The sequence below is a fragment of the Paroedura picta genome, chromosome 6 (assembly GCF_049243985.1).
Source record: "Paroedura picta isolate Pp20150507F chromosome 6, Ppicta_v3.0, whole genome shotgun sequence".
Taxonomy (NCBI): Eukaryota; Metazoa; Chordata; class Lepidosauria; order Squamata; family Gekkonidae; genus Paroedura; species Paroedura picta.
The window spans coordinates 23942104-23967893 of NC_135374.1; the positions used below are offsets into that span (position 1 = coordinate 23942104).

The 25790-nt window shown below is 44.9% G+C and overlaps 1 protein-coding gene across 1 annotated transcript in view; it reads right to left on the minus strand.

The window, feature by feature from the left end:
* The window catches only part of FLT3 (fms related receptor tyrosine kinase 3), a 76064-nt gene that overhangs the window by 49585 nt on the left and 689 nt on the right, over window positions 1-25790 (minus strand). Inside the window, exon 2 of the mRNA XM_077341785.1 lies at window positions 23333-23509. Coding sequence (XP_077197900.1) covers window positions 23333-23426 — 94 coding nt within the window. The 5' untranslated portion in view covers window positions 23427-23509. The remainder of the gene's footprint in view (window positions 1-23332; window positions 23510-25790) is intronic.

The window sequence follows — 25790 nt, forward strand, 5'->3', positions numbered from 1 at the left end:
TTGTTTGTGTCTGCAGTGATGTTTAACATGGTTAAAAGAGTGTTACTTTGTACAGTTGCCCTAAAACCACGTGATCTTGGTGAGTTTATAAAGGAAGCTTAAGCCCTATTAGTGTTACTGTTTCATGTACAATTTGTGTGCAGTGTATTCTTGGGGCCATTCCGCACCAGGATCAATGTTGCAAATTTGTTTCAGAACAAAAAAACGCCATTTTAAATAGTGGAATTCGTCGTTATGCCTGCCTGCCTTTATAGTGGAATCCAGTTGCATTTCTATCGTTTCCCACAGGTTTCCGGTCTTGGCAAAAATCGCTATCCAGGAAGCGATATTTGCCGAGCTTTGTCCCACCCCTGGCCGTCAATCAAATGAGCAGCCAATGGGCAGCCATTATCATGCTCCTGAAAAGCCCCTTTCCCTTTAAGGCAGGTTTTTAAAAAAACACACACACACGCTGCAACGAATCTGCATTGATTCGTTGCAACGGAGAGACCCATCTAGCTAGCAGGTGGCGTGTGAGCTGCTGTTTCATCATTGCCACGCTCCCCCAAGTGAAAAAAACATCCCCCCCGTGCACGGGTGCGATTTTCGGCCAAAAATAAAGGGAACCAGCAAACGGGGCTGTGTGGTGCTTGGTGACTTAAAACAGCGGGACTGCAGCCGGGGAAGCCTCGCTGGGTGAATGAAGGCTAGCCGGTTCGTTGCTCTCCACTCGCTCCGAGAAAAAAAAATGGCGATCGCTTCGCTGGAAGATCAGAGGAGAGAGCCAGGGGGAGGGACTTTGCTGAAACTGCAACAATGGGAACGCACAGAACTTTCCCGCTAGTGTTGCAGATTGGTTGCAAGAGTGTAGTGCTTTCCAGAGGGTGAATCCACTTTTTTGGGATTTCTCTGGAAGCGCTACAGTGAAGCGCTTTTTGCGGATCGGTTTCAGGAGTGTGGCAGATTGTCTACGACGTTGTGCATAACTGCATTTTAGTGGCGATTACAATTTGCCATGCTCCTGCTACAAAGAATCTGTGCGGAAGGGCCCTTGATTGTTCTTTGTATGGCTGTTTAATTCTCATTGCTTCAAATAAGTAGCTGTGTTATTCTGAAGTGGCAGAACAAAGTTTGTCCAATGGCACATTTAAGACCAACAAAGTTTGAATTTTGGTGTGCATGCACACTTCTTCAGATAATGATAGATTCAAATGTGTAGCCATGTTGGTCTGAAGTAGCACAATCAAATCAGAGTCCAGTAGCACCTTTAAAACCAACAAAGATTTATTCATGGTGTGTCTTTGTTGGTCTTAAAGGTGCTACTGGACTCTGATTTTATTGTGCTTCTTCAGATAATGTGCATCTACACCAAAGCTCACAACTTGAATCAAACTTTGTTGGTCTTAAAAGAGCTATTGGACTCAAACTTTGTTTGAATCATTTCCATGTTACCATCAATAAATGAATAACTGAAGATGTGACCGGAACCTGACTTTGGTCCAGCTACTGGTCCCCATTTTTGTTCATAAACCGAATGCACATAAAATGAACGCATGTGCAGGCAAAATATACATGCATTCACTGTAACATGTGAACAGAGTCCTGAGTCTTATGAACAATTTAGGTAGTATCATCTCCATGAGAGTTATACCCTTCTGAGCCCACTGGTATAGGAGGGTATAACTCTGTTTAGACATCTACACTGTTAATCGCCTTTCTCAGTAAGCTTGCTTTGATTATAGTTTTGGCTAGGCCTCAGCCTCAGTTATCAAATATACTTTACAGGGCTGAGCCTATGAGACAAGAGTCTCCTTTTATGCTTTCCCAGGGCTTTCCCTCTCAAGCACTTTCGAGCATGCTTTGTTTAGCCCTCCACCACATTCAACCTGGCCATTTCCTGCTGTAAGAAGCATTCCCTCTCAGTGCTGCTTTCAGTTGCCCCGTCCATTTTGCCAAAAGTACAGTTGGGGAAAACTTGCTGTAAAGCAAACCCCTCCTGACCACGTCTTGCCTGTACCCTTGCCCTTTTATGAATCAGAAATGGCGGGGCGTGAAACCTTGCCTCTCTGTGAAACTCCAGTTCCCTTTGTTCCCACTTCTTCCTAGCGATGCTTCTTTGCATTTGTTTGGGCTTCTTTTGGCCAGGTCCGCCTTCCGCACCGCCCGCTTGCAAGTGAGAACAAGCAGCCGATGACATGTTGTCAAGGGCCTTTGCCATGCTGAGTAGAGCGGCATCTCCTTCCCCTGCCGGCCCACGCATTCTGAGAGCGATTCGTCAGGAAAACACAATGGCCATTGACCTCAGGATGTGTGCTGGAAAGACCATTCCTCTTTTATGTCTCTCACTGCTTCTGGGCAAGGCAGACTCTGCCATTTGGGAAACTGCCCCACCGTTGGCAGAAAGCCAGAGTCAGTTCCGGCTTTCCCATCAGAGAAGGGCAAACGGAACAGGACGGGGTAGCTGGAGGACTCTTTAATAGCAGGTTGGGCTGTGATGAAGGAGACAGATGGAGACAGGCGATAGCATTTGGGGCAGCTGGAGACAGTTCGAAAGAGAAATGGTTCCTTGTGGCAAAGGCTCTCGTGTCACTCTTACTTTCAAGTAAACAGCTTGTTTTTGCACTGTTCCAAGACCCTTGACTAGCAGACTGGACGGAAGCCACAGAGGAGCAAAAGAGGAATGTGGATATATTGTGGGCAGTGAAGTCACGTTAGTCTCTCTCAAGGTGTACATTAAAGAGCGAGACGGAGCCAAGAGGGAGTCCAGGGGCACCTTTAAGGCCAACAGTTTAATTCAATGTATAAGCTTTTGTGTGCAGGCATGCTTCTTCAGATCACACACCACAGTGTGCCTGCACACGAAAGCTCATGCCTTGAAGAAAACTCTGTTGGTCTTAAAGGTGTCCCTGGACTCCACCTTTCTTTTGCTGCTTCAGACCAGCATGGCTACCCACCTGAAAGAGAGACACAGCGAGCTTCACTTTCAATGGATACATCATGATAGCCAAGGAGAGCACCCACCACCAATGTATCCTCCAGACACAAACTGCCCTGTTGCTGCTGCCAGGAAAGAACTGGTATTTCAGCTTACCTGGAAAACTCCCTGGGGGCCATAGTCAGCAAAGAACCAGCTGCTTCACAAGGGCTGTCTAGTTCAGACCTAGCTGCTGATCCCAGGGAGTTGTCTTATGATCTATTTAGTACTGACTGCTTTGAGTGACAACCACTCTCCAGGGTCTTCCATCACCCTTTGACCTGGCAATGTCTGGGACTGAACTTGGGATCTTGTGTAAGCAAAGCCAGTAAGTCTTGGATCCACCTCTAGGAGCAGTGATGACAGCTGTGTGATTGCCTGATGCCAGCTTGCTCCCTACCACTGGCCAGGGACTGCCTTTCCCACCTTCTGTGCACCCCTGCCAGGCTGGGCACCACCTTCTGCATGGCGTTGGTTTGTAAGGAATAGCTAATTTGTGTTTACTTTAAAAATAAACCTGGGAATCTGGTATCCAGATAAATGTGGGGTTTAAATTGTGCACTCAGCCATGTGTTGAATCCCATGTCACATGTACAAGGTACAACCATTATACAAGAATTGCACATGTGTGCGCAGAATAACTAAGTTCATCAAAATGTATTTCAAATGTTTCCAGAAACGGCTTGCTCTAGACATGTAAGGTTCACCTCTGCTTCGGTCACATACAGAGACTCAAGTCTGATGGCAAAGAGAAAGTCTTTCCCCATGCCTACTCATGGTTGCCTGTCTTTCCGCTAGAGTTCCTCAAAGACCAATCTGGGGGTTGCCTCCTTCCCTCTGTAGTCCCTTTCCTCTTGGTCCTCCTAACCATTTCTTTAAGTGCTATTTGCCAGGTCACCAGATGTATGCCAAGAATAAGCAGATTTCAGCAGGTGGTCTCTGGGAGTGTTGAGCATCTTCTTCCTTTCTCTGCATCACTTCCTCCTTCCTCCTTCTCTCACTTTGGCTAATGTTTCTGCTCTCCCCAGGCACCGAACCTTGGGATCCACTATGACTTCTCTCTTTCTCTTTCAGGGCTCAAGTAAGCAGACCAACAGCTCAGTTCCAGACAAATCTGAAGTGGTGACAAGACATACCACCATCATAGGCAGATGTGTCATGAAAGGAAGACAAGGGCAGATCAGAAGAAGCAAAGCAGAGTTGCAAGAAATTTGTACCACTAAGAACAGCCAAGGCAACTTACAACCCAATCAACTGAAACACAGGTTGACTTTATCCTCTGCCTTTCACACTGACACTTAAGGTGGGTTGCAAGGAAACTGTAAAAAAAGGCCGATCAAATACATGTCATAAACAGCCCAGTAAAACTAGATTACAGTTAGTGAACAAATGAAATCCAATAAACAGTGCAATTTGAGGGGAAGAAAAAGAGATAGCAAGAAGCTGCCTACAATTCTTAACAGATAAACTGAAATCTTATTGCCTTTATTTAAAAAGGGCCTTCTTGGACAAATCAGAAAATTAAAACGTGGCTTTATATATATATATATATATATATATATATATATATATATATATATATATATATATATATATGCAGCCATAAGTAATTCACTTTCCAAATGTATCAAAACAAACAGCAGATAAGCCTAGAAATATACCAGTACTTTACATTCTAACAATCAAGCTGGGGACAGGAAGGAAGGAACAAGTGAGCAATTTAGGATGAGGGAAAGGTGGAAGAGGAACGTAATAAATCCTTTGGCTTTGTAATATGTTGAAAACTAGAATCTTGCAGGGCCAAGCTGTTGCCCCAATAACAAGTTTTCAACCGACTATGGCTCCCAAGTCCCAACCTAGTTATTCCTCCTCTCTTGCCAGCTTTCTTTGCTCAGGTAGAATTAGGTGCAGATATGGCATTGCCTAAATCTGGAATGTAGTGGAGATCGTTAATGCACAAGCTTGCCCTTTGAAAATAATAGGCATATTCTAGCCAATGTCAATTTTGAATTTGAATCACCATATGGGAAATGCAAAAAAAAAGTTTTAAATATTACTTGTAAAATTAGCTCTATATTTGACGTGACTTAATGTATTTGTTTTTAATATTTGTATCCTGTACTTCCTTGTGATCAGCAACAGAATGAAAAGCTGCAATTACTGTTTAATAACTGAACACTAAAACTCATCCTTAATAAATCAGTAACACCCATGCTCATGCGCTCACACACACACACACACACAATGCATGCAAGTAATAATTGACAACGTCACTCATTCTGATAAACTGACCCAACCCCCTGCTAATAATGACCTCTTGGAATCAAGTTGTGTTCACAGTATGCAAACTGTGTCACACATCCTATAATTATACTCTCCTCTGTGTGATTTCATCATGCAGTCTGCTGAAGAGCCACAGGACTGGCTTGTAAACAGTTAAGCAGCCCTTTGAAGTGTATGTGCTCCTCAGAACTGGCCTGTGATGCTGAAGACAGGTCATGCTAGCTAAACCAGCTCTTTCTGAAATGCAAACGCAAAAGCATTTGTTTTTTAGTGAAGGCAGAATTCCATTTACAGCTGCCTCATGTTCTCAAAAGTTGTGTGATACACAACGAAGACACCTTTTAAATTTGAGTCTATGAGATAAGAGATAGATGGCTAGATTTTACTATGTCTACCAGCTGCATGCTTTCAAATAATGGTGCTTGCTGGGGTTCTTTTTGCAAACAGTCCCCATTGTGACAATATTTGCCACTATGGGCTCATGCAGTGCTGGGCCAATGATGCCAAAGACATGGTCTGCACATGTGCGTCATTGTGCAACGCCTGCCACATTGACATTATACGTTGTTACCAGAACAAGTGGTAGATAGTTGAAGAAAAGGAGAACTGTGGTCTTTGTGTATGCAAAAGGGAAACTCTATGAGAACTTTTATGTAGTTATTCAAAATACATATCCCACTTTCTCCCGTGGTTCAAAGCAGCTTGAACTAAATCGGTACACCCACCACCTCCAGTCCCCATATTCCCTCATACACCAGGAAACAGCAGTCGTGGAACAGCCTCTCCTTAGACCTTTCTCATTGAATACAGATATGTTCAGTTTGCATGATTCTGAAGGACAAAACATGGGCTGATGTTCCCAGAGGACCATAGTGACAGGGCCCCGACTTTTGCCTTCCATTTGTGGAAGTGACCGTTTGCAGAGAACTATTTCATTGATCTGTTTGTTCAGATGTTGGTATCCTGGATTTCATCCAAACAAACTGGTTCTTGAGGCAGCCTTGCCTGATCAGGCTGGGCAACCTTTTCTCTCAGCCTTCTCCTTCCAGACAAACAAGGGTTGCTTCATGCACTGCTGCCATGGGCACACGGGACTTGGTCAAAAGACCTCAGGCAATGGGCTGTTCCCATGGAATGTTTACATTCACAGAAGTTGTAGAAGTAGCAAGGGGTGTCAGCTGTTGGCTGGAAGTTCCCGGAGGTTTTGAGGGTGGAGCTTGCACAAGTCGGGATTTAAAGAGGGGAAGGATCCTCCAAGTGCTGTGCCAAGAGGAACATTTGCTCTCACTTACTTTGGTACTGACAACTTGAAAACAAAGACAGAGTTCTGCTTTGCTAATCTCTCCCCCCCCCCCCCCATTGAATGGAACAGTATGAAATGCAACCCATCAGGTGAGTCCTGGTAGAGATGGAAATTTGTTGATCCTATGGTTTGTGTCTTGCAGCCAGGAGATCCGAGGATTATAAGGCAACCAGGCAAGGGGCATTTGGAGGTCATTCCCCATTTCCTGCCACGACCCCTGGTGTTCCTTGAAGGAACTCCATCCAAATCCTTGGGAGTCTCCCATCCAAACAGTAACCAGGAGTCGGCCTTGCTTTGCTTCCAAAGCAAGCAAGGGGCTGGGCTTGCTTGGACCATCCAGGTAACGGCAGAGACAGAGGAACATGCAGAGATCATGTCACAGAACCTAAAATGTCACCCAGCACTATGGCAGGAATTTCCATCAAGTGGCAAGGAGGGACAAGACAGTGGCCCCATACACCTTGGGTGGCACATGTTGAGCAAGAAGTCACACATGCCTCCATCCATGGTTCTTCCTCTCCATTCCTCTCTCTCATGCCATTTTGCAACATAGACCCAGAATACACTACTTAACTCAAAAGTGAGTCTCCATACCTCATGGGACAACCAGGACCTTATGGCTGAGCCATGGAATGCAGCAACACTGACCTCGCCAACCTGCCCAATAGGAAACTACCACAAGCACTTCAGTGGCTCTTCACTGAGCACTTGGCAAGCAGAGCAGAACAGGATAGCCCCGGCAAGGCACTGTGGCCAGGGTGGTGTAGCAGTTATGAGAATTAGACTCGTGTCTGGGAGATTTGGGTTCAAATCTCCCCTTGTGTCATGAAAGTTTCAGTGAGGATTTTAAAAAATGAACACAACAAAAAAAGTAGCAGCACTGGAGGAATGTGTGTAGGTGCCCGCCAAAGAGGAAGATCTGAAGCCATGCATGACAGATTTGCAGATAAGATTTGCAGAAGTCCCATTCAGAATGTGTGGCTCTTTCTCCTTATTCTCTTATTGTTCCCCAACACCTGGGGCCATTCCGCACAAAGGGCAATGTGGCTAAATCAATGTGGCTAAAGGTAAGTTAAATTTTAATTTTAAAAAAAGCATCTGTTATAATGTTATTATGTCAAAACACTGCTGTATAAGGCTGTCAGACTGCCTTTTTAAAACTTTGTAACGCATTGGAACGCAATTGTAACGCAATCACCCCTTTACAATGCTGTTTCTAAGATTAAAAAAACTTTAAACTTGGAAAACACAGCAGTCTTTTAATTTTATAATGTTATAACTCGGGGTTTAAATACATTTGGGACACTTTGGGGGAAGGAGGGATGCGATCAAGGGCGCAGAATGCTGGGATTAAGGGATGCAACAAAAAGAAAGGTGCAAACAGACACCATTTTTCAATAAACACAATTTGGGGAAAAGGGAAAGGGAACAAAGCATGATGGGAGGCTGTTTCTGCTGGACTCAGTGCAGAAAGCATGTTGTGAATTTCAGCCTGGGAAATAAGGGGAGGAAAGCCCAAATGTGGAAATGCTAGTCAACTTGCAGCATACAAAGGAAATCCAAAGTGTGGCTAAAACAAGGTGTGTGTCCTAATGAGAAAACAGTCAGGGGTTGCCTGTCTGAGTGCTGCAATCAGCCAACCCCAACCAGTTGTGAGTCCTCACCCCCAAGGAAGCCCACTTGACCCGTGGTGGAATGAGCTCCTGGATAAAATGAGGGGTTTAGACCAACAGAAATCCATTTAGCACAATCTGGCTGCCCCCCCTTCCTGCCCTCTCCCAGTCTCTCCCTTAGTGGGAGTTGTTGTTGTTAGGTGCAAAGTTGTGTCTGACCCATCGTGACCCCATGGACAATGATCCTCCAGGCCTTCCTGTCCTCTACCATTCCCCGGAGTCCATTTAAGTTTGCACCGACTGCTTCAGTGACTCCATCCAGCCACCTCATTCTCTGTCGTCCCCCTCTTCTTTTGCCCTCGATCGCTCCCAGCATTAGGCTCTTCTCCAGGGAGTCCTTCCTTCTCATGAGGTGGACAAAGTATTTGAGTTTCATCTTCAGGATCTGGCCTTCTAAGGAGCAGTCAGGGCTGATCTCATTTATTCAGTTGCAAATCAAAATCTGAAGTATTAAATGGTTTTTAAATGTTTATTTTATTGAACAGTTGTGTTGTTTTATTAATTAATAATGTGATGTTGTGATGTTGTGTATTTCAAAGGTTGTACACTGTCATAAGAGGAGCAGTATATAAATTGTGGAAATTAATTAATCAATTAATTAATTGGCATGCTGAGGAAGGCCTTGAAGGCTGAAATGTGTTTGGTTCTTTTTACATGTAGTTCAAAGTAATCAACATAGATATATTGAATTATTTTTATTTATGTACTAGCCAGAAAGCCTGTTGCATAGGGGAATGCAATGGGCACTAGAGGGGGGCGTGGTACCTGCAGTGACTGGGTGGTTCTGGAGGGCGGGCGCATCCAGGCCTGGCTAACCACCCATCAGTAAGTACAGCTGGGTGTACTTGCACAGCTCAGCTATGCAAGAGGGTGCATGTAGATGTTAAATAATATCAGGGAGAGAATTGTGCCCTGTGGCATCCCACAAGGGAGTAGACAGTGGCACAGTTGCTCTTCTCCAATTGTTACCCTCTGTCTCCAGCCTTGGGAAAACAAGGTCAGTCACTGTAAGGCTGACTTATATCCTCATGTTGCCAGCTTGGTGAGTCAAAAGCTCATGGCTGACTGGGTCAAATGCTGCCATAAGATTTAATAACACAAGCAGCACTCACCCGCCTCAGTCCGGCTGCCTTCAGAGGTCATGCATGAGGGTAACCAAAGCTGTTTCTACCCCATGGCCATGCCAGAATCTGCCTCTCCCTTTACTGCGGTACCCAAAGAGTCAAAACCATGCATATAAGAAAGCAGAACATTGACTGGTGTCACTATTACTCTTCTCTCCATACATAAAAGCCAGGATGGTTTGGATGGGCTTGCAATAGTGATTAAAATTCTGTTTGGATTGGCTTGCAAATTGAGATCAGCATCTTGGAATGCTTAACACACACACAAACACACCAGTTTGGTTCTTTCAACATGCAGAAATGCATGGAATTGAACGGTACATATTTTGAGCCTATGAGGTATCACAGTCCTTTCCCCATACCACCAAAGAAATATTTTCTGAACAAAGGCTGTTTTTCCGCCTGAAGGAGACAAAATCTTACAGAACAGGTTGTCTCTCAATTAGGGATGAGTCATCCACAGCCTGAAACCATTTTATGTTCCTTCTGAACTTCTCAGAAGAGCTCTACAGTGAAGAAAGCCACAATCAGTTTTAATTTTACTCCAATCTATACTGACCATTCTCATGGCATGCTGAAAGTTGTATTGGCCAAGACTTTCTCAGCTGCTGAAAGCCTTAGTCCTAGGGTTGGATCCTACATGCCAAAATGGGAGCTAGGTCTTGAACACTGCTTGGCTGCCTTGTCTTAGTCACAGGGTTGCCAGCTCTGGGCTGGGAAATACCTGGATACTTTGGGGGTGGAGCTGGGAGTGTATGGGAATTTGGGAGGGGGAGGGACCTCAGTGAAGTATAGTGCTATAGAGTCCATCCTTCAAAACAGTCATTTTCTCCAGGGGAAGTAATATCTCTCACCTGGAGATGAGCTATAATTCCAGAGGACCACAAGGTCCCACCTGGAGACTATCATCTCTGCTTAGTCATCTATGGCCTTCTAGGACTCATAGAGCTCTATCTATTTCTTTCTTTTAGCCATACCCTCCCTATGCTGTCATCTCCACCATGGCATTGACTACATTCATTCAGCACAACATATGGCAACTTGGTGTGTGGCATGATGGTTTCTTTCATGGCATCCAACTGGAGAGATGCAGTTCAGTGGCAGAGCATCACCCTTGCCTCTCAACCAATGGGCCTGAGGCCTCTGGACTGTGCAGGCCACCTATCTTATGCATGTGCAGCTGGAGGTCCTGCTTGTGGTGCATGGCTGGGCAGGTAGATAGATGCCCTTATACAACTGGTGCTGCACTGATAATGGAGGATGTATGAAGAATGTTGTGCTATCCTCTAGAATCCCCATTTATCCTCTCACAGACAGATGTGTCTTGGAGGTCATGCATCCATATTTCTGGAGCATAGAGTTGCTAAGCCCCAGGCAGGGATGCCGACCTCCAGGTGGGACCTGGGAACACTCCAGAATTGCAGATGATCTCCAGGATACAGAGATCAGTTCCCCTAGAGAACATAGATGCTTTGGATGATTGGCTTTGTGGCATTTTACCCCACTGAGGACCCTGTGCTCCCCAGGCTCCACTCCCAAATCTCCGGGTTTCCCAACCTGCTATAACCTGCTGGTGGCTCTGTGTGTGTGTGTGGCTTGCAGCCCTAGCTTCAGGTGAGGCCTGAAATTCTCTTGGAATTACAAGTGATCTCCAGACTGGAGGTGTCATTTCCCTTCTGGAGGAAGTGGTAGATTCAGAGGGGAGAGGGACGGCAACAAATGACATCCTTGCTGAACCCACCCCACCCTCAAATGTCAGCAACCCCAGGCCTTACAACCAAATTTCCAGGAAATTCCTAAGCCAGAGTTAGCGACCCTACTGGAGGGCCGAAGGCAGGCAGCAGTGTGAAGGAAAGGCATGGGCCCAGCTGGTGCAACAAGAGACAGTGGCAGCAGCTGGAAAAGTCAGAGATCAGGAGGGCAACTACTGTAAGAGGAGGGTAAAGGGTCCAGGGATGTGGTTTGGAGGGGCCAGCTCTTCGAAATATCAATCCATACGCTGACACATTGAGTTATGAAATGAATCTTTAGCTATTATCTCAGGTTATAAAATTCCAGTAACATTTAAACACAGTCAGTGGCACACACATACAACCCCCAACAACCTGGGAAATTAGTTTCAATGTGAATTAATGAGCAATTTGTTGATTGCCCAAAGAATGATGGCAAACCCCTCCCCAGAAAATATGAAAACAAAATCCTGAACTTTGTACGCCTTGGGGAATATGTAAATGATTCTCTAAGATCTCAGAAAGCATTTTCTGGAGTTGCTGAACTCTAATTTTAAGGTGGAAAGATCTATTGCATTGTAACATAACTGCAATTCTTTTTTGTGCTCTATTTACTCTTTATAAAACCAAGCACGTTGTGGTGGTTAGAGCAGCCTTTCTCAACTTTTTTAACATTGAGAAATCCCCGAAACATTCTTCGAGCTTGAATAAACTCTAGAAGTGGCACGGTTGTGCAAAATTTGATTGGGAATCAATCAACCCATATGTGGGTATATCACCCAATATGGATGTTTTGCTCCATCTTGGTACTCAAAACTTGGCTGGTGCCCCCCCCCCCCCCCGAGAACATTCACAAGACATCTAATTTAGGCCGATACTGCCTAATTTGAGCTAGGGGTTGAACTAGAAAAAACACAAGAATATCCCTATGTGGACATACCATTACTGCTGTGAATGCTTCTGCACTGGCCGTGGCAATGAGTGCACAACAAGGGAATCATTGTCACAGCAAGACAAGAAGTCCTTGGTAGCATAAAGTACCACCAAATTGCAGCTGAAATATGGCGATCCTGTAGGGGTTTCAAGGGAAGAAACATCTGGAGGCAGTCCACCATTGCCTACCTCTACATAGCAACCCTTGATTTCCTTGGTAGTTTCCCATCCAGTTACTAACAGGGTCCCATCTTGCTTAGCTTCAGAAATATGACACGATCAGGTTATTCTGGGCCATCCTGGTTTATAAACCCAATCAATTCAGGCATATCTGTCCATTCCTCTTTATTAACTGGGACCCAGAGCTGTGAGAGAAGGTGTCAAGGTGGCCCGGCCATGTGCCTCTCTGATGCAAAACGAATCAACAAGAAGAAGGGCTCCTAAATGGCATCAATAATTGTATGTAAGGGACTATTTTTGGCAGGAACAGCTTTACTCATCACAGTTATGACCCACATCCATCTCCCTGAGATTAAAGAGGAAGGACAACCAACCCCCTCTTCAGAACCTGAGTGCTGAGGGCTAAATGGGGATCCTGAAAGGCAGGTGAAGAGGATACGAGTCAGCAGAGGGCTGGCTTAGAGCAGGAAAGGAGGAAACGGGAGGCATGAAGGGCTGAAGGCATTATGGGCTTTGAAAAAGGAGAGAACAGGACGATATAGTTTAGAAAGAGGAATGCCAGCAGCTGGAGGGAAGGGGATCAAGGAGGGAGGGATCAAGACCGGAGCATGTAGGTATTTGTGCCTGAGATCTGAGGGGAAATGGGATGTAATTGGGGGGGGGGGCTGCTTGTGAAGGAAAGGTGATGCACTTTGCAAGACAGGGATGGAGGAGCAGAACCCACTCAGGCCCCTACGCATCCCATTTCAAGTTGCTGCTGTTCTGGAAAGCCTAAGAGACAGCCTTGCTAACTTCTCACGAGCCTCTGCTAAGCAGGCGATATCTTGCCTACTCCTGCCAGATCACTGCTGATGGAGTAGTTTCTATAGTGGATGGTTCCCAAATGGGGAGAGGCTCAGAAGGGAGGGAAGAAGAGGCCTCCTGGGATGGTTGGGGTGAGGGGAAGGCCCTTCTGGGTGATCCAGACCTAAGTGGGGAGAGGTGTGGCTTGCTCTTTGGGACGCAGCAGCCACCCACAGAGCTTTTCTTCCCCTGCGGTGCCTCTGGGAGCAGAAGTGGGCAGAGGAGGGAAGACTTCAGCCAAGCTGAGGACAGCTGTTGTCTGGAAAGAGAAGAGGAAACAGAACTGAGATTGAGAGTGAAGAGGACAAGAACTTCTTGCTCTGCTATTGTGGTCTCTAACAATAAAGCAGGAGTCCCCATTCCCTACCCCAGTTACAAATGCAGCAACACCAGCTAGCTATGGACAAGGCAGAGGATTATCCATTCCCAAGGAACTCCCTGGCGATGTGGAGAAGAAGCAGAAGCCCATCCACAGTCTGGATTGTAACTTTGGAAGTTCCAGTCCAGCATTAGCTTTATAGCAGTGTGCTTAGGATGGAGGGGCACGCTCTCTGCCCCCCTCCCACAAGAAGTGCTTTGTGCACATCAGTCTGGATTTGGCGATTCAGGAGAGTTGGGATCCCTTTGGGATTTAATTGGACAGGGGTAGCCTATGTTTAGGTGAAGAAGAATAAGACAAGTTGGTTCTTATATGCTGCTTTTCTCTACCCGAAGGAGTCTCAAAGTGGCTAACAATCGCCTTCCCTTTCCTCTCCCCACAACAGACACCCTGTGAGTTGGGTGAGGCTGAGAGAGCTCTGATATTACTGCTCAGTCAGAACAGCTTTATCAGTGCTGTGGTGAGCCCAAGGTCACCACATGTGGGAGAGAATGGAAATGTGTCATAAACTACAGAAGCAGAGTCGGGCATCTTCTGTCTACCGCAGATGTAGGAGACGGTACTTTGATGCCTCTGTAAAATGTCCACAGGTATCAACCAACCAACCCTGCTTCCCCTGACCTCCATTGCATGCTCTACAAACATTAGCAAACTCTACAACATGTTACTTATTAAGTGAAAAAAAATCTCATACGATGGAGAAATGAAAAGTAACTCTCTGTTCCAACAACAACTGAAGAAAACAATACCGTTTGTCATTGAAGTACCAGCATCTGCTTCCCCTTTGAAATGATTCTTTTCCATTGCTGACCTTTCAACACATCAGGTGGAAAGATTTCAAGGCTGTAACCTGCTGGCCCAAAAGTCCACCAAGAACTCTCTTGTTCCAAAAGCAGCAAACTAGAAGCCTCCAGGAAGCTCCCAAGCAGGACACAGCTCAAGCTACCCTTCCCTACATCTGGTATGTTCCCAGCATCTGGTACGCAGAGGCATGTGTTGCCCAGAGCATGGAGAATCAGAAGCATGGCATGGTTTCTTCATGAAGACAGGTGTGGGCAGCAGTCCTGAGCAGGTTTACTCAGAAGCAAAGCCCATATTCTTCGATAGGAAAGCGTTCTACTGATTGCAGTAGATATCTTAACCAAGAAAACCATAATTGGCAATGCAGTCCTAAACACTGCTACCCTTTTCTAAGCTCACTGAAGTATATGAGCTTAGATGGGTATGACTCTGATTAGGACTGCACTGTTTGTGCGTGATTATTTCAGATCTTGGCTCCTGTCGAGCACAGCTTTCTATGGGTGTGGACACTCCCCCCCCCACCCCCAATCTGAGAATCTTCGTCAGCAGAAACGCTTTACAAAACAAACACCCACCTCATTAAGGATGTTGTCATTTATTGAGAAAGGAGTTTTAGATTAAATCAGATATTTTACACAAAACATGCAAAGCCTAAGACTCATGGGATAATATCCTTGCAAATGTTCTAGCCAATTACAGAATTGTTTTTATGACAACTTTGCATCCACTAAACTTTCTTACAACTTCGCTATTGATTGTAAAGAGTTATAGTGGGGCAGAAACATTGAAAGGATTCAGTTTAAAGTGTTGTACAACGCTTACATGTTTATATATGACCACTTGTTTCCGGTTGGGGGGCTGTGGCTCAGACGTTCGGCATCAGCATGGCATGTAGAAGGCCCCAGGTTCAATCACCAGCATCTCCAGTGGAAAGGATCAGGTAGGAAGGGATGTGAAAACCTCTGCCTGAGACCCTGGACAGCCACTGCTAGCTTGAGTAGACACTACTGACCTTCATGGGCCAAGGATCTGATTCAGGATAAGGCAGCATTTTGTGTCCAATTTGCAAAGAAATGAGAAACTCTACACATGCACGTGAGAACTCTTGTGGTTCAAAACATACCGAGGTTCTTGAAATGGGCAATTCTGCACATACCTATAGAAGTTCATTGCCACTTTGTTCAGTTGTGTTTCCCTTCTTGTTAGATCCAGTCCACATAGGCTCATCACAAGCCACAACCTGCTATGTGCAACTTACTTTGTGTGCAGAAATTACAGCAGGCAAGCCAGAGATCACCAAAAATCAAAAGGGGCCAGCCAATGACTTCTGCAGACAAAAGCACCAATGCATCCTCTGGTGCTCACCGATGCCCTGAGGCCGCTCACCACCCATGGTATCTCTTTCATTTTCTTTGTGTGCTTAGATCCTACATGGGGTGCCATGTTCAATCGATCCACACCCTGTTCCCCATGAGCAATACATAACACACCCAGTGCATAGCAGGAGGTCCATATATATAGTTGCAAATTATTTTGCACTTGGAACAGAAACCTCTGTGTGCGATTAAATGATTTCAATGGGAGCTACCTTCAGAGAACCAACTGGCTCATGTGGCAAAAGAAAGTGTGTGCTGATGCATGTGTAAAAGGGATGGTCAGGATCAAACTTGCCTCGTCTCCTCGAGAAAGATGTTTTCTGATTTAGTATTTCTGGCAGCTCCTCAGTGTCTGAACATGTTCTGGTATGTTTTGTGGGCTTCTAAGGTGACAAACATTTGGCTGAATTTGGATTGGCAAGTTCACAAAGCAAATATTTAATTACAAGGAGGAAAATGATGCTACCATTCTCTGATGCCTCCTTAGCATTAGCAAGGATACCTCAAATGTATTTTTTTTTAATTATGGTCTGCTCTGCAAAATAACATCACCTGGCATGTCTGTAGCCTGACCTAGGTAGCCTGACCTCATCAGAAGAAGAAGAAGAAGAGTTGGTTCTTATATGCCGCTTTTCCCTACCCGAAGGAGGCTCAAAGCGGCTTACAGTCGCCTTCCCATTCCTCTCCCCACAACAGACACCCTGTGGGGTGGGTGAGGCTGAGAGAGCCCTGATATCGCTACTCCGTCAGAACAGTTTTATCAGTGCCGTGGCGAGCCCAAGGTCACCCAGCTGGTTGCATGTGGGGGAGCGCAGAATCGAATTAGAAGTCCACACTCCTAACCACTACACCAAACTGGCTCTCCCCTGTGAGTATTTGGATGGGAGACCTTGTGAGATGGAGGCAGGCAGTGACAAACCACCCCTAACCTGTCAGCGCTTTCCACCACTGTACATGCCTGTTTTTCAAAGGAGAGTCCTTTGTCATGGCACAGTGTGCATACGTTCATGTCTACAGCATGCCCATCCTTTGCAACACATGAAAAGACAATTCAAAAGCAGCTGCTGCTTTCCTGTGATGCCATGGAGCACATGTTATTCTGCACTGATAGTACAGACTGCTTGGCTTGCTCCTCTTAACACGGTCCTGGTGGGAAGTTCACCTTGTAATCCTTTCAGAGGGGCAGCATCAATGATGATGATGCACTACATTCGTTCATTCAACCCTGAAAACTTTTTAAAGGAGGAAACTTTGTAAGTGCAAATTTGCTCTGTGGATGACCAGGGAGAAGGAAGATACTTGGTCGTATCACAAAACGCCAGCCAATCAGGGCTGTGCACTGCTGGACCATGCTTCAAACTGGCAGGACTCTGGTTGCTTTTTGAAGCTGAAGCACCTGGAAGCAAATTGGAATACTTGGACTAATTCCAGGGAGGGAATTTCTGGAGCAAGTCTGTCTCCAACTGACGCCAAGGAGGCAAGGCAAAGTGGACTTACTTAGGAGTCAATATGATTGGACTAAGACTTGCTTTGGAGTAGACATGCTTGTTGCATGGCTGCACACCTGGGTGGAAAGTCTACTGAGCACAACTGGATTTACTGCCAAGAAAACATATTAGGATTAGGTTGCCTGGCTAATTTGACATGAATAGTATCAAGCACAGCTGTCAGCAGTTATTCTGAAAAGCCTTAAGGGTTTGCATAGAGTTCAGTCAAATATTAACAACCTATTGCCTATTATTTGACCACATCAAATATTGCATGAAGCCAAGAATGCCGCGGTATAGATGTCAGCTTGGATTTTTCGTGTCATGATGGTGCTTCCTGATAGCAACAAGTGCCTTAAAAAACTGTCTTCTGAAATATTACCATTACTTTATTTCTGCTTTAATTTCATTTGTTATTCGATATTTATAGGCTGGGTCATTTGAGAGCTGAATCATAGGATTTTCTTGGCAGAATTTTTACAAGGTAGATTGTCAGGTCTTCCCTTAACTCTCCCCATTCACCCAGGCTTGTGGCCGGCAGGCTCAGGTGTGCTCGACCATATCATGCCATCCAACGCAATGGAGGAAACAATTATGCTAGGACTGGCCAGCGGAAAAAGGAAACCCGGCTGACAAAGCACACTGCGGACACCGGCAGGAACATTATACAACTAAAAGAAGCGGTGCAAGATTGGAAATTGTGGCGGCAGCTGTGCCATAGGATCGCCAAGAGTTGGACTCGACCGAATGGCTGACATCATCATCATCATTTACATGCCGCTTTGCTCTTCGGTGGAGACCCCAAAAGACTCACATCATCTCCTCCTTCCCTTTATCCTCCCAGCAAGACCGTGAAGCAGACGAGGCTGAATCTGCATCAGTGGCTCAAAGTTACCAGGGAGCTTCATGGGCAGACTGGCTGTTAGAGCTTCCTGGACCCTAGTCTGACTTTCTGGCCACCCTCCCCCCCACCATGTGAGCTCCTGAAACTGTAGCCCAGTGGTTCTCAGCCTTCCTAATTTATGTATTTATGTATTTATTTATATTTTTATACCGCCCTTCCCTATGGCTCTGGGTGGTTTACATAAAACATTTTTGAACATTCACATAGAACACTATCAAAATCAATATAAAAGTATACCAATAATGCCGCAACCCTTTAATACAGTTCCTCATGCTGTGGTGACCCCCATCCATAAAATTATGCAAGTGTGCTTTCACAGAAATTAAGCCGAAACTGACTAATGGCATAAAGATCCGTTGTTCAAGATTGCATATAAATTGGATTCTCCCCCGCCCATGGTTTCTCCGTTCAGCTCTGCCTCTTGTCCCACCATGCCGATCCCACTCTTTTCTGCTGCTCCAGACAGATGAACACTCTATCTCAAGCTACCCTGCAAGGCTGTTGTGTGGATGGCGCCCCCCCTAGTCAAGCCTCTTGCTCTGCCACGAGCCCTGTGAAAAAGTCGTTCGACCCCCAAAGGGGTCCCAACCCCCAGGTTGAGAACCACTGCTGTAGAGTGAGTCTGATGCTTCAGACAACAGCCAAAGAGAAAAATAATTCAGTGACCCTTTTCTTTTGATAAAAGCTGTCACCTGACGGTACTGAAAATTCTAATTCATTGCTTTAAAAGAAATTACCTGCTTCAGTTCACAAGTAACAGTTCATTAATTTTGGTAATTTAAATAACTAAATTAATCGATGAAAATATGTTGCTGTGGTACTAATGAAGTTTTAGCATTATTAGGATCTTGTAAACTTTTAAAAACGCTGGGTGGTGTTAAAGTGAGGCATCTAGGATTATGTAAAATGGTAAACTTAACTCAAAAAGGACAATCACGACTTATACAGAAACTGTTGAACTATGGTTGGAATGAACTTCAAATAGACCAGAGGTAGTCAAAGTGCGGCCCTCCAGATGTCCATGGACTACAATTCCCATGAGCCCCTGCCAGCATTCGCTGGCAGGGGCTCATGGGAATTGTAGTCCATGGACATCTGGAGGGCCGCACTTTGACTACCCCTGAAATAGACACTAGGCAGACATGCTCTCTACTTCACCTCAGAATTAAATACTCCACTGAATTTGATCTGCCTCTTCTTTACTAATAACGTTGACATTTTATAAATACCTGATGATTATTTAACAATACTTGCCCAATATTTGACATTGGTGGGCCAGTCAAATACCCAACGCCACCTATACAATTCAGACCTATGTCTTTGGTAGCAGAGTTCATGCCCCATTTCTGCCAGAATGGAAACTGTGTTCAGTGAACTCCACAGAGACCAGCTCAGAAATAGGTTTCCTCTGGGACTGCCAAGGGGTATCCCTCCCCAACAAAGTTTCTGTTCCTTTAATAGCTGCATGACAACGTTCAGTTTTCCCTATCAAGGAAATTCCTGAAATGCAATGAGTGAGTTATTTGGTCCAGGCCTACTCTGAAGGGTTGTTGTTGTTGTTGTTGTTGTTGTTGTTATTATTTTGATTTATTTCCCGCCACTCCCAAATGGCTCGTGGTGGGTTACAGTGTCTTAAAAACCCCATTCAAACTCCCATTAAAAGACTTTAAAATGTCACAACATGGCGGCACAATAATAAGATCTCCTTCCTACCCCCATTCCTAAAAAAGGGGGGGTGGAGGAGAAGGAGGTCAACGATGTTCAAGAAGAAGCCCGGGGGAGAGCAGTCGATGTAGTTGAGAGCAGGGTTGGTGTTTCTACACTGTAAGGTCCTGGTCATGTGCTCAGGAGAGGACACCTAACTTCAGCCCAAGATTGCAGACTCTACCAAGAAACCAGTTTGAACTGATCTAGCCTCTGAAAAACTCAGAGGGGGGACCACCCACTTCCAGGTGGGACCACCCACTTTCTCTCTTCAATAGAAGAGAAGCTGAGCCTTTTCTGTTCAGAGAGTCCCATTGCTTCTTTGTGCCATTATGAGTGTCCATTATGTAAAGAGTGTCCATTATGTAAAGACTGTATCTTGTAGCGTGCTACGTTTCTGTGGCCCTGATCTGACAAGAGGTCAGATCAGTGAGCATTATATATGTATATGTAAATATTAGCAAGTAAAATTTACTGTTTTAGCCACTATCCAGTGTTCCAGCGCTTCTTGAAAGCTGCTCCTTCAGGAGTTAAGGTAAGGCTCACAAACTGCACTCTCTCAAGATGTGCTAAAGGTGGAATCTTAAGAAGCGGGCAAGGCAATTCCCTCTTTTCTTTCTCTTTTTCTGTTTTGTTCCTCTACCATAAGTGGCTAGGGGTTCAATAAACTAGTAACAGAGATTCCGTCGAATGGTAACCAGAGGATGGTTCCATACAACAGAAATGTCTACAACCAGGAAAATTACATACACACACACACACACAGAGTAATGGCAAAGAGGCCGTCCCCAACCTCAAGGCAACCAAAAGTTCCTCTCCTAGCACACTGGAAAGGGCTATAGTTTAAAAATATTCCCAAGGTGAAATAATTCAGGGAAAAGCAAGTTCTTGTTTTGAAAGAGAAGTGTTTATTTCTGTTCTTTTAAAACTTGGTTTTAGAGTCAAGGTTTAATCCTAGAACTGTGTAATACAGGGCAATCCTAAACAGAGGAAGTAGAACAGTGTAACTTTGTTTAGGATTCTGCTGTGTTTTTCAGAGCTCAACTGCTTGGCAACAAGGTGCCCCTCCCCAAGGAGGTGCAGAATACATGACAAAATAATTACTGCCCCCTCCTGTGCATATGCAGTCAGAGAATAGTTTCTGGGTCAAACGGTGGGGCTTCCAGTCAGGGTTGGGTCCCACTCTTTTTGTGCAAACTAATCACTGCTTTAATTTTCCTTCCTGTAAGAATAGAATAGCAGATAAAACATGCTGATTACGTAAGGTAATATTTGTGTCAATATGATCCAAGCAATAAAGGACATTACATGTTGCTGTGTACTTAATTTTTTTTTATTTCTCACCTTTCATATCCCAATGAAAGAATGAATATCCATCATTCTGCATGGCCCTCCTTCCAGGATAGAGCAATGTGTATGGCGGCTACGGGTTCCATCTCCCCCCCTCTTCCCACCTCACTCTATGAGATTTCTAGTGGGGGGAATGGATAGTATTTTGAATTGTTCCCCCCCCCCCCGTCATATCTCTCTTTTGGTTTGTGATTATGGATCTATGTGCTTTTATGTCGGGGGTTCTAATGGGAGTTTTATCAGACTGTTGTAAGCTGCCACGAGCCACTTGGGAGTGGTGGGTAATAAATTGAAATCATAATCATCATCATCATCTCCTGCATTTTAGCCTTATAACAACCCTGTGAGGTAGGCTAGGTGGAGAGGGAGTTACTGGCCCTAAGGTCATCTATTGAGCTGCCATGGCATCAGTGGGATTTGAACCTGGATTTCCCAGATCCTAACCTTACCACTTTCACCACTACTCCACACTCATTCTACAATTATTTGGGAGTTAAAGGACCAGAGTAGATTCCTTGGACAAAGTGGGTGGTGGTGTTCTTTTCCTTTGAGTCCCCCCTCCAATGCTGTTCCAAGGGGTCCCTTTCACCCAGGAGCAGCTTTGTGGAGAGAGACAAACCTTGCTGTGCTTTTAGAAATACTGTCAGGCGCAAAAAGATTGAGTGGGATCTAAGCCATTCCCTCTCCACTGCCACTTAAAGCCTTTTCCTGAGCCTGGCAACAAGGTCTTCAGTCTGGCCTGTGGCTTATTTTTGCATGTTTTTGATGTGCATTACGATGTGCATGCTGCCTTTCCAGCCACTATCCCTGGGAGGCCAACAAAGGAAAGCGGTATGAAAGGAACACCAATGACAAAATTACTGATAATCAACCACCACCGAAACAGTATAATTGCAACAATAAATGATATCAATCAGTGCTATTTACCAGAAAAATAAGGGACAATCACAGCATAGTATTTTGATCTGCTCATTGAATAGTGCAAGAAACAAAACTGTCAACGAAAGCCATTCTGTCCACAGGTTTTCCAATAGCCTTTTGCTTTGATCTTTCGGTATGAAATGATTGCTACAGATTTAAGATCCATTAAAGCCAGATATTATGTTCAGATGAGACCTTATGAATCACTTGAGAAAGGGCAGAATACAAATCTAAGGCATACGTAAATTCATTTGAAGAAATAAATTGCTATTCCATGCACACAGTTTGTACTCTGGAGCTTATTGCTGAGTAAACCTGCTTGGGGTTGCACTGAAGAAGGTTGAATAAATCAAAGTTTGACACATCTAGCAGAGATCATGCACAAATCTGTCCAGTCATTTATGAAGCATGGAAGCCCAGCCCAGAGACATGCTGAAATAGACCAGAAATTATGTGCCTACAAGAGGGTGTTCCAAATGCTGTGCCTTCAACAAATCATTTCATGACACTCTGCTGGCATTGGGGAATGCTATGCTAGCGCTCTCCATCAATATATTGCCACAACTGTTTGATATTCTGGTGCCAGTTATTGTGGCCAAGTGCATTTTCCATTGGCAAGACAAAGAAAGAAGTGAAGGTTAAGGGATCTGAGATAGTTAGCCTTGTCCTTTGCGAGAAGAACAGGGGAGATTTAATTTGATACTACAGTTCTACTGGACCTAGGATTTCTATCAAGCATCAAAGAAAGACACTTGGATACTTAAATATGATTCAACAATCCCTAACAGTTGTACTTAAAGAGGATCAATATTTAAGAAGCCCCATTTAAATAACATTTTCTAAGAAACTGAAATCTGTAATACATGTTTTCAGTGAACCAAGAGCCAATATATCATTACCTAAATAAAAATAAACAGCACCACTAAGAGACACAATGCATGTTTTATATGTTACATCTACTGATTTCTATTTTGTGAAAATGTATTGTTTGAATCCCTAGCAAACCCAAATCCCAATCTAGCCTGAGGTTTTCAAAGCTGCCTGATGAAAGTTTCTGTATAGCTGTTTTCATATGCCAACTTCACCCTCTTCCCTTTCCACCCCAGCAATGGCCTGTCCTCCTCCTTCTAAATAACCTGTAAATCTGTTCTTCACAAGCTAAGAGAAAATGAGAGAGAGCAGAATGAATGGAGGAAAACAAACAGGGGAGAAATAAAAAACCCAAGAAGAAAAAGGGGACAGGAAAAGCTGGCAAGGGTAAGAACAAGGGCAGGAGAGGGTAAAATGAGAAAGAGATGAAAAGGACACAGTTCAAGTTAGCCTGAGGACAGAACAGGGTGGAGGCCGTGGCACTCTTTCTGCCACTGCTGAAGCCCACAGTGACTTACCAAGCAAGCAGAGTTGACTTGTGTGGGCCCAGGTGCTTAGCCAGCCACTCATAGTCGGTGGAGTGGAGCCTTCTGTTTCCAGGACTCTGAGCATGAATGTTGCAGGTGGTTCTTTTAAGAATATGCGTCATAGACCACAAACCCAGCCTTTGTACCATGAAACCACTGCTTGAAATGCTAAAAAAAAACCCAAAACACAAGAATATCTACAACCAACCCTGAAGGAAATATCTGTGAGGGGAGAAATGGGGGCTCTTCCTTCTGTTTGAAAGGACTGTGTGCAACCAGGGCTATAATAAATTAACCACACAGAGTTATTAATAATGGGAACCCAGGCTGCACAAGGAAAACCAATATGTTAATTTCAGCAGTAAAGTTCTTTGCTCTGACACCTTTGCATGTCAACTCTTATTTGAGGATTTTCTTTCTTTCTTTGCAGCCGAAAAGAGTTGCTCTGCCCTCCAGAACTATCCATCTAATCAGTTGCTTACAATGGGTTGGATATTGGTTAAAGTCCACCCCCAGCAAGGCTAGAATATGGCAGGCTGAATGGAAGCCTTCAAAACCAGCAAGATTTTCTTGTGCTTTTTCATGTCCCTGAAGATCAGCACAAGGTTGAGACATTGGCATTAAGGGTGATCACAGTAAGAAGGAGCCCAGGAGCCCACAAATAACTAGAGCTGGCCCTCAGTATATTCTCGCCTGTTCTCCTAGGAAATCCTCCCTCTGAATCAGCAATAAACATTGCAGCTAGATAAATTCAGGAGTTCTGTTTCCTCATCTCAAACTGGATTCAGAGGAATTCTACTAACAGTGATAAATGGGTGCTTTTGTGTTCATGACTTTTTTTTAACAGGTCCCAGGGAGTAGCCAGAATAAACTCTTTACCCTCTGTGGTACGTTTGGGGGTCTAGTAGTCTGAATGTTCCTGCTTCCACTGGCATCAGAAAAGATTTTATCACTGTTGGCCTCTTTCACACAGAGAGTGCCCTTTTCCCCTTGTTCCCAGAAGGCCATGAGCAAAATGTTTAATTGGAATCCTCTCCTAAGTATGTGCATTAATATGCCATGTGTACTCACATTAATTTCCCTCAAGAGAACATAATGGCTTCCATTTATTAAGTTCACTTTAATGTGTTGTACGGCGGATCCATTTTGACCCAAACTATGTACTATATATTATTGGAGTTAGGTATGCTGTTCGTCAGCTGCTGTTTCAGTCACCATGTCATAAATAGGGTAGGACTGCTTTGTAATCGATTTTGGATTTAGTCCAGTTGATGGCTCACCTGCAGATCTTCCTAAAGTTTAAGACCATGGATTTTGATATGAAAAATGAATGCATAAAGCCAACTGAACTCTTAGTACTTCTAGAGCCCTCTTCTGGAGGTAAAGCATTTGAGGATCACAAGCTGTTTCTCATTTGAAGAGAGTGATGGTAAAAAGCTTTTACATTCAAAGCAAAGTGGATTCTTAACAGAAACAGTATGCCCAGTAAAAGTGAAGCCAGCGTGGTGCAGTGGTTAAGAGCAGTGGCTTCTGGGTTTTATTCCCCGTTCCCCCACATGCAGCCAGCTGGGTGGCCTTGGGCTCGCCACAGCCCTGTTAAAGCTCTTCTGACTGAACAGTAATATCCGGGCTCTCTCAGCCTCACCCACCTCACAGGGTGCCTGTTGTGGGGAGAGGAAAGGGAAGGTGACTGTAAGCTGCTTTGAGACTCCTTCGGGTAGAGAAAAAGCAGGGCATAAAAACCACCACCACCACCACCTCCTTCTCCTCCTCTTCTTTGTATGCATTGCTAACATTTCTAAATACAACCTACGACTGTGGGTTAGGATTGGGCGCTTCGGCGCGCTTCAGCTGCTTCAGCCATCACGGAATCTGTGATTGCCAAAGTGGCCGAAGCACGCCAAACAGCTAGCCTTCGTAACTTATTAGAGAGGAATATGGTGATCTTGCACTTGAGCCTGACTGGTGCTCAGGACTGGTCTGAGATGTAAGTCGTGTTGAACCATCTACCTGCGGGACCGCTTGGTTGCTTATGCCCCCCCGCAGCACTCCGCTCTGCGGGTATGAATTTACTGGTTGTCCCAGGCCCACAGGATGTTCGCCTGGTCTTGACCCGGGCCAGGGCCTTTTCAGTCCTGGCCCCAACCTGGTGGAATGAGCTCCCAGAAGAGCTAAGGGCCCTGCGGGATCTACCAGCTTTCCGCAAGGCCTGCAAGATGGAGCTCTTCCGCCAGGCATATGGTTGAGGCCAGGGCAGCTCTCTCACTAATCCATCAGAGGATCCCCTCCAATATTGAGATTTCTAACATCGAGATCATTGTTAGATATATTGCACTGGTGCCACCCTCTTCTGAATATTATTCTCCCCACCAGGCTGAACTTGGGGGGAAGTCGTGTAAATACGATCAGAATTGTGACCACCGCCGTTGATATGTTATATGTGACTTGT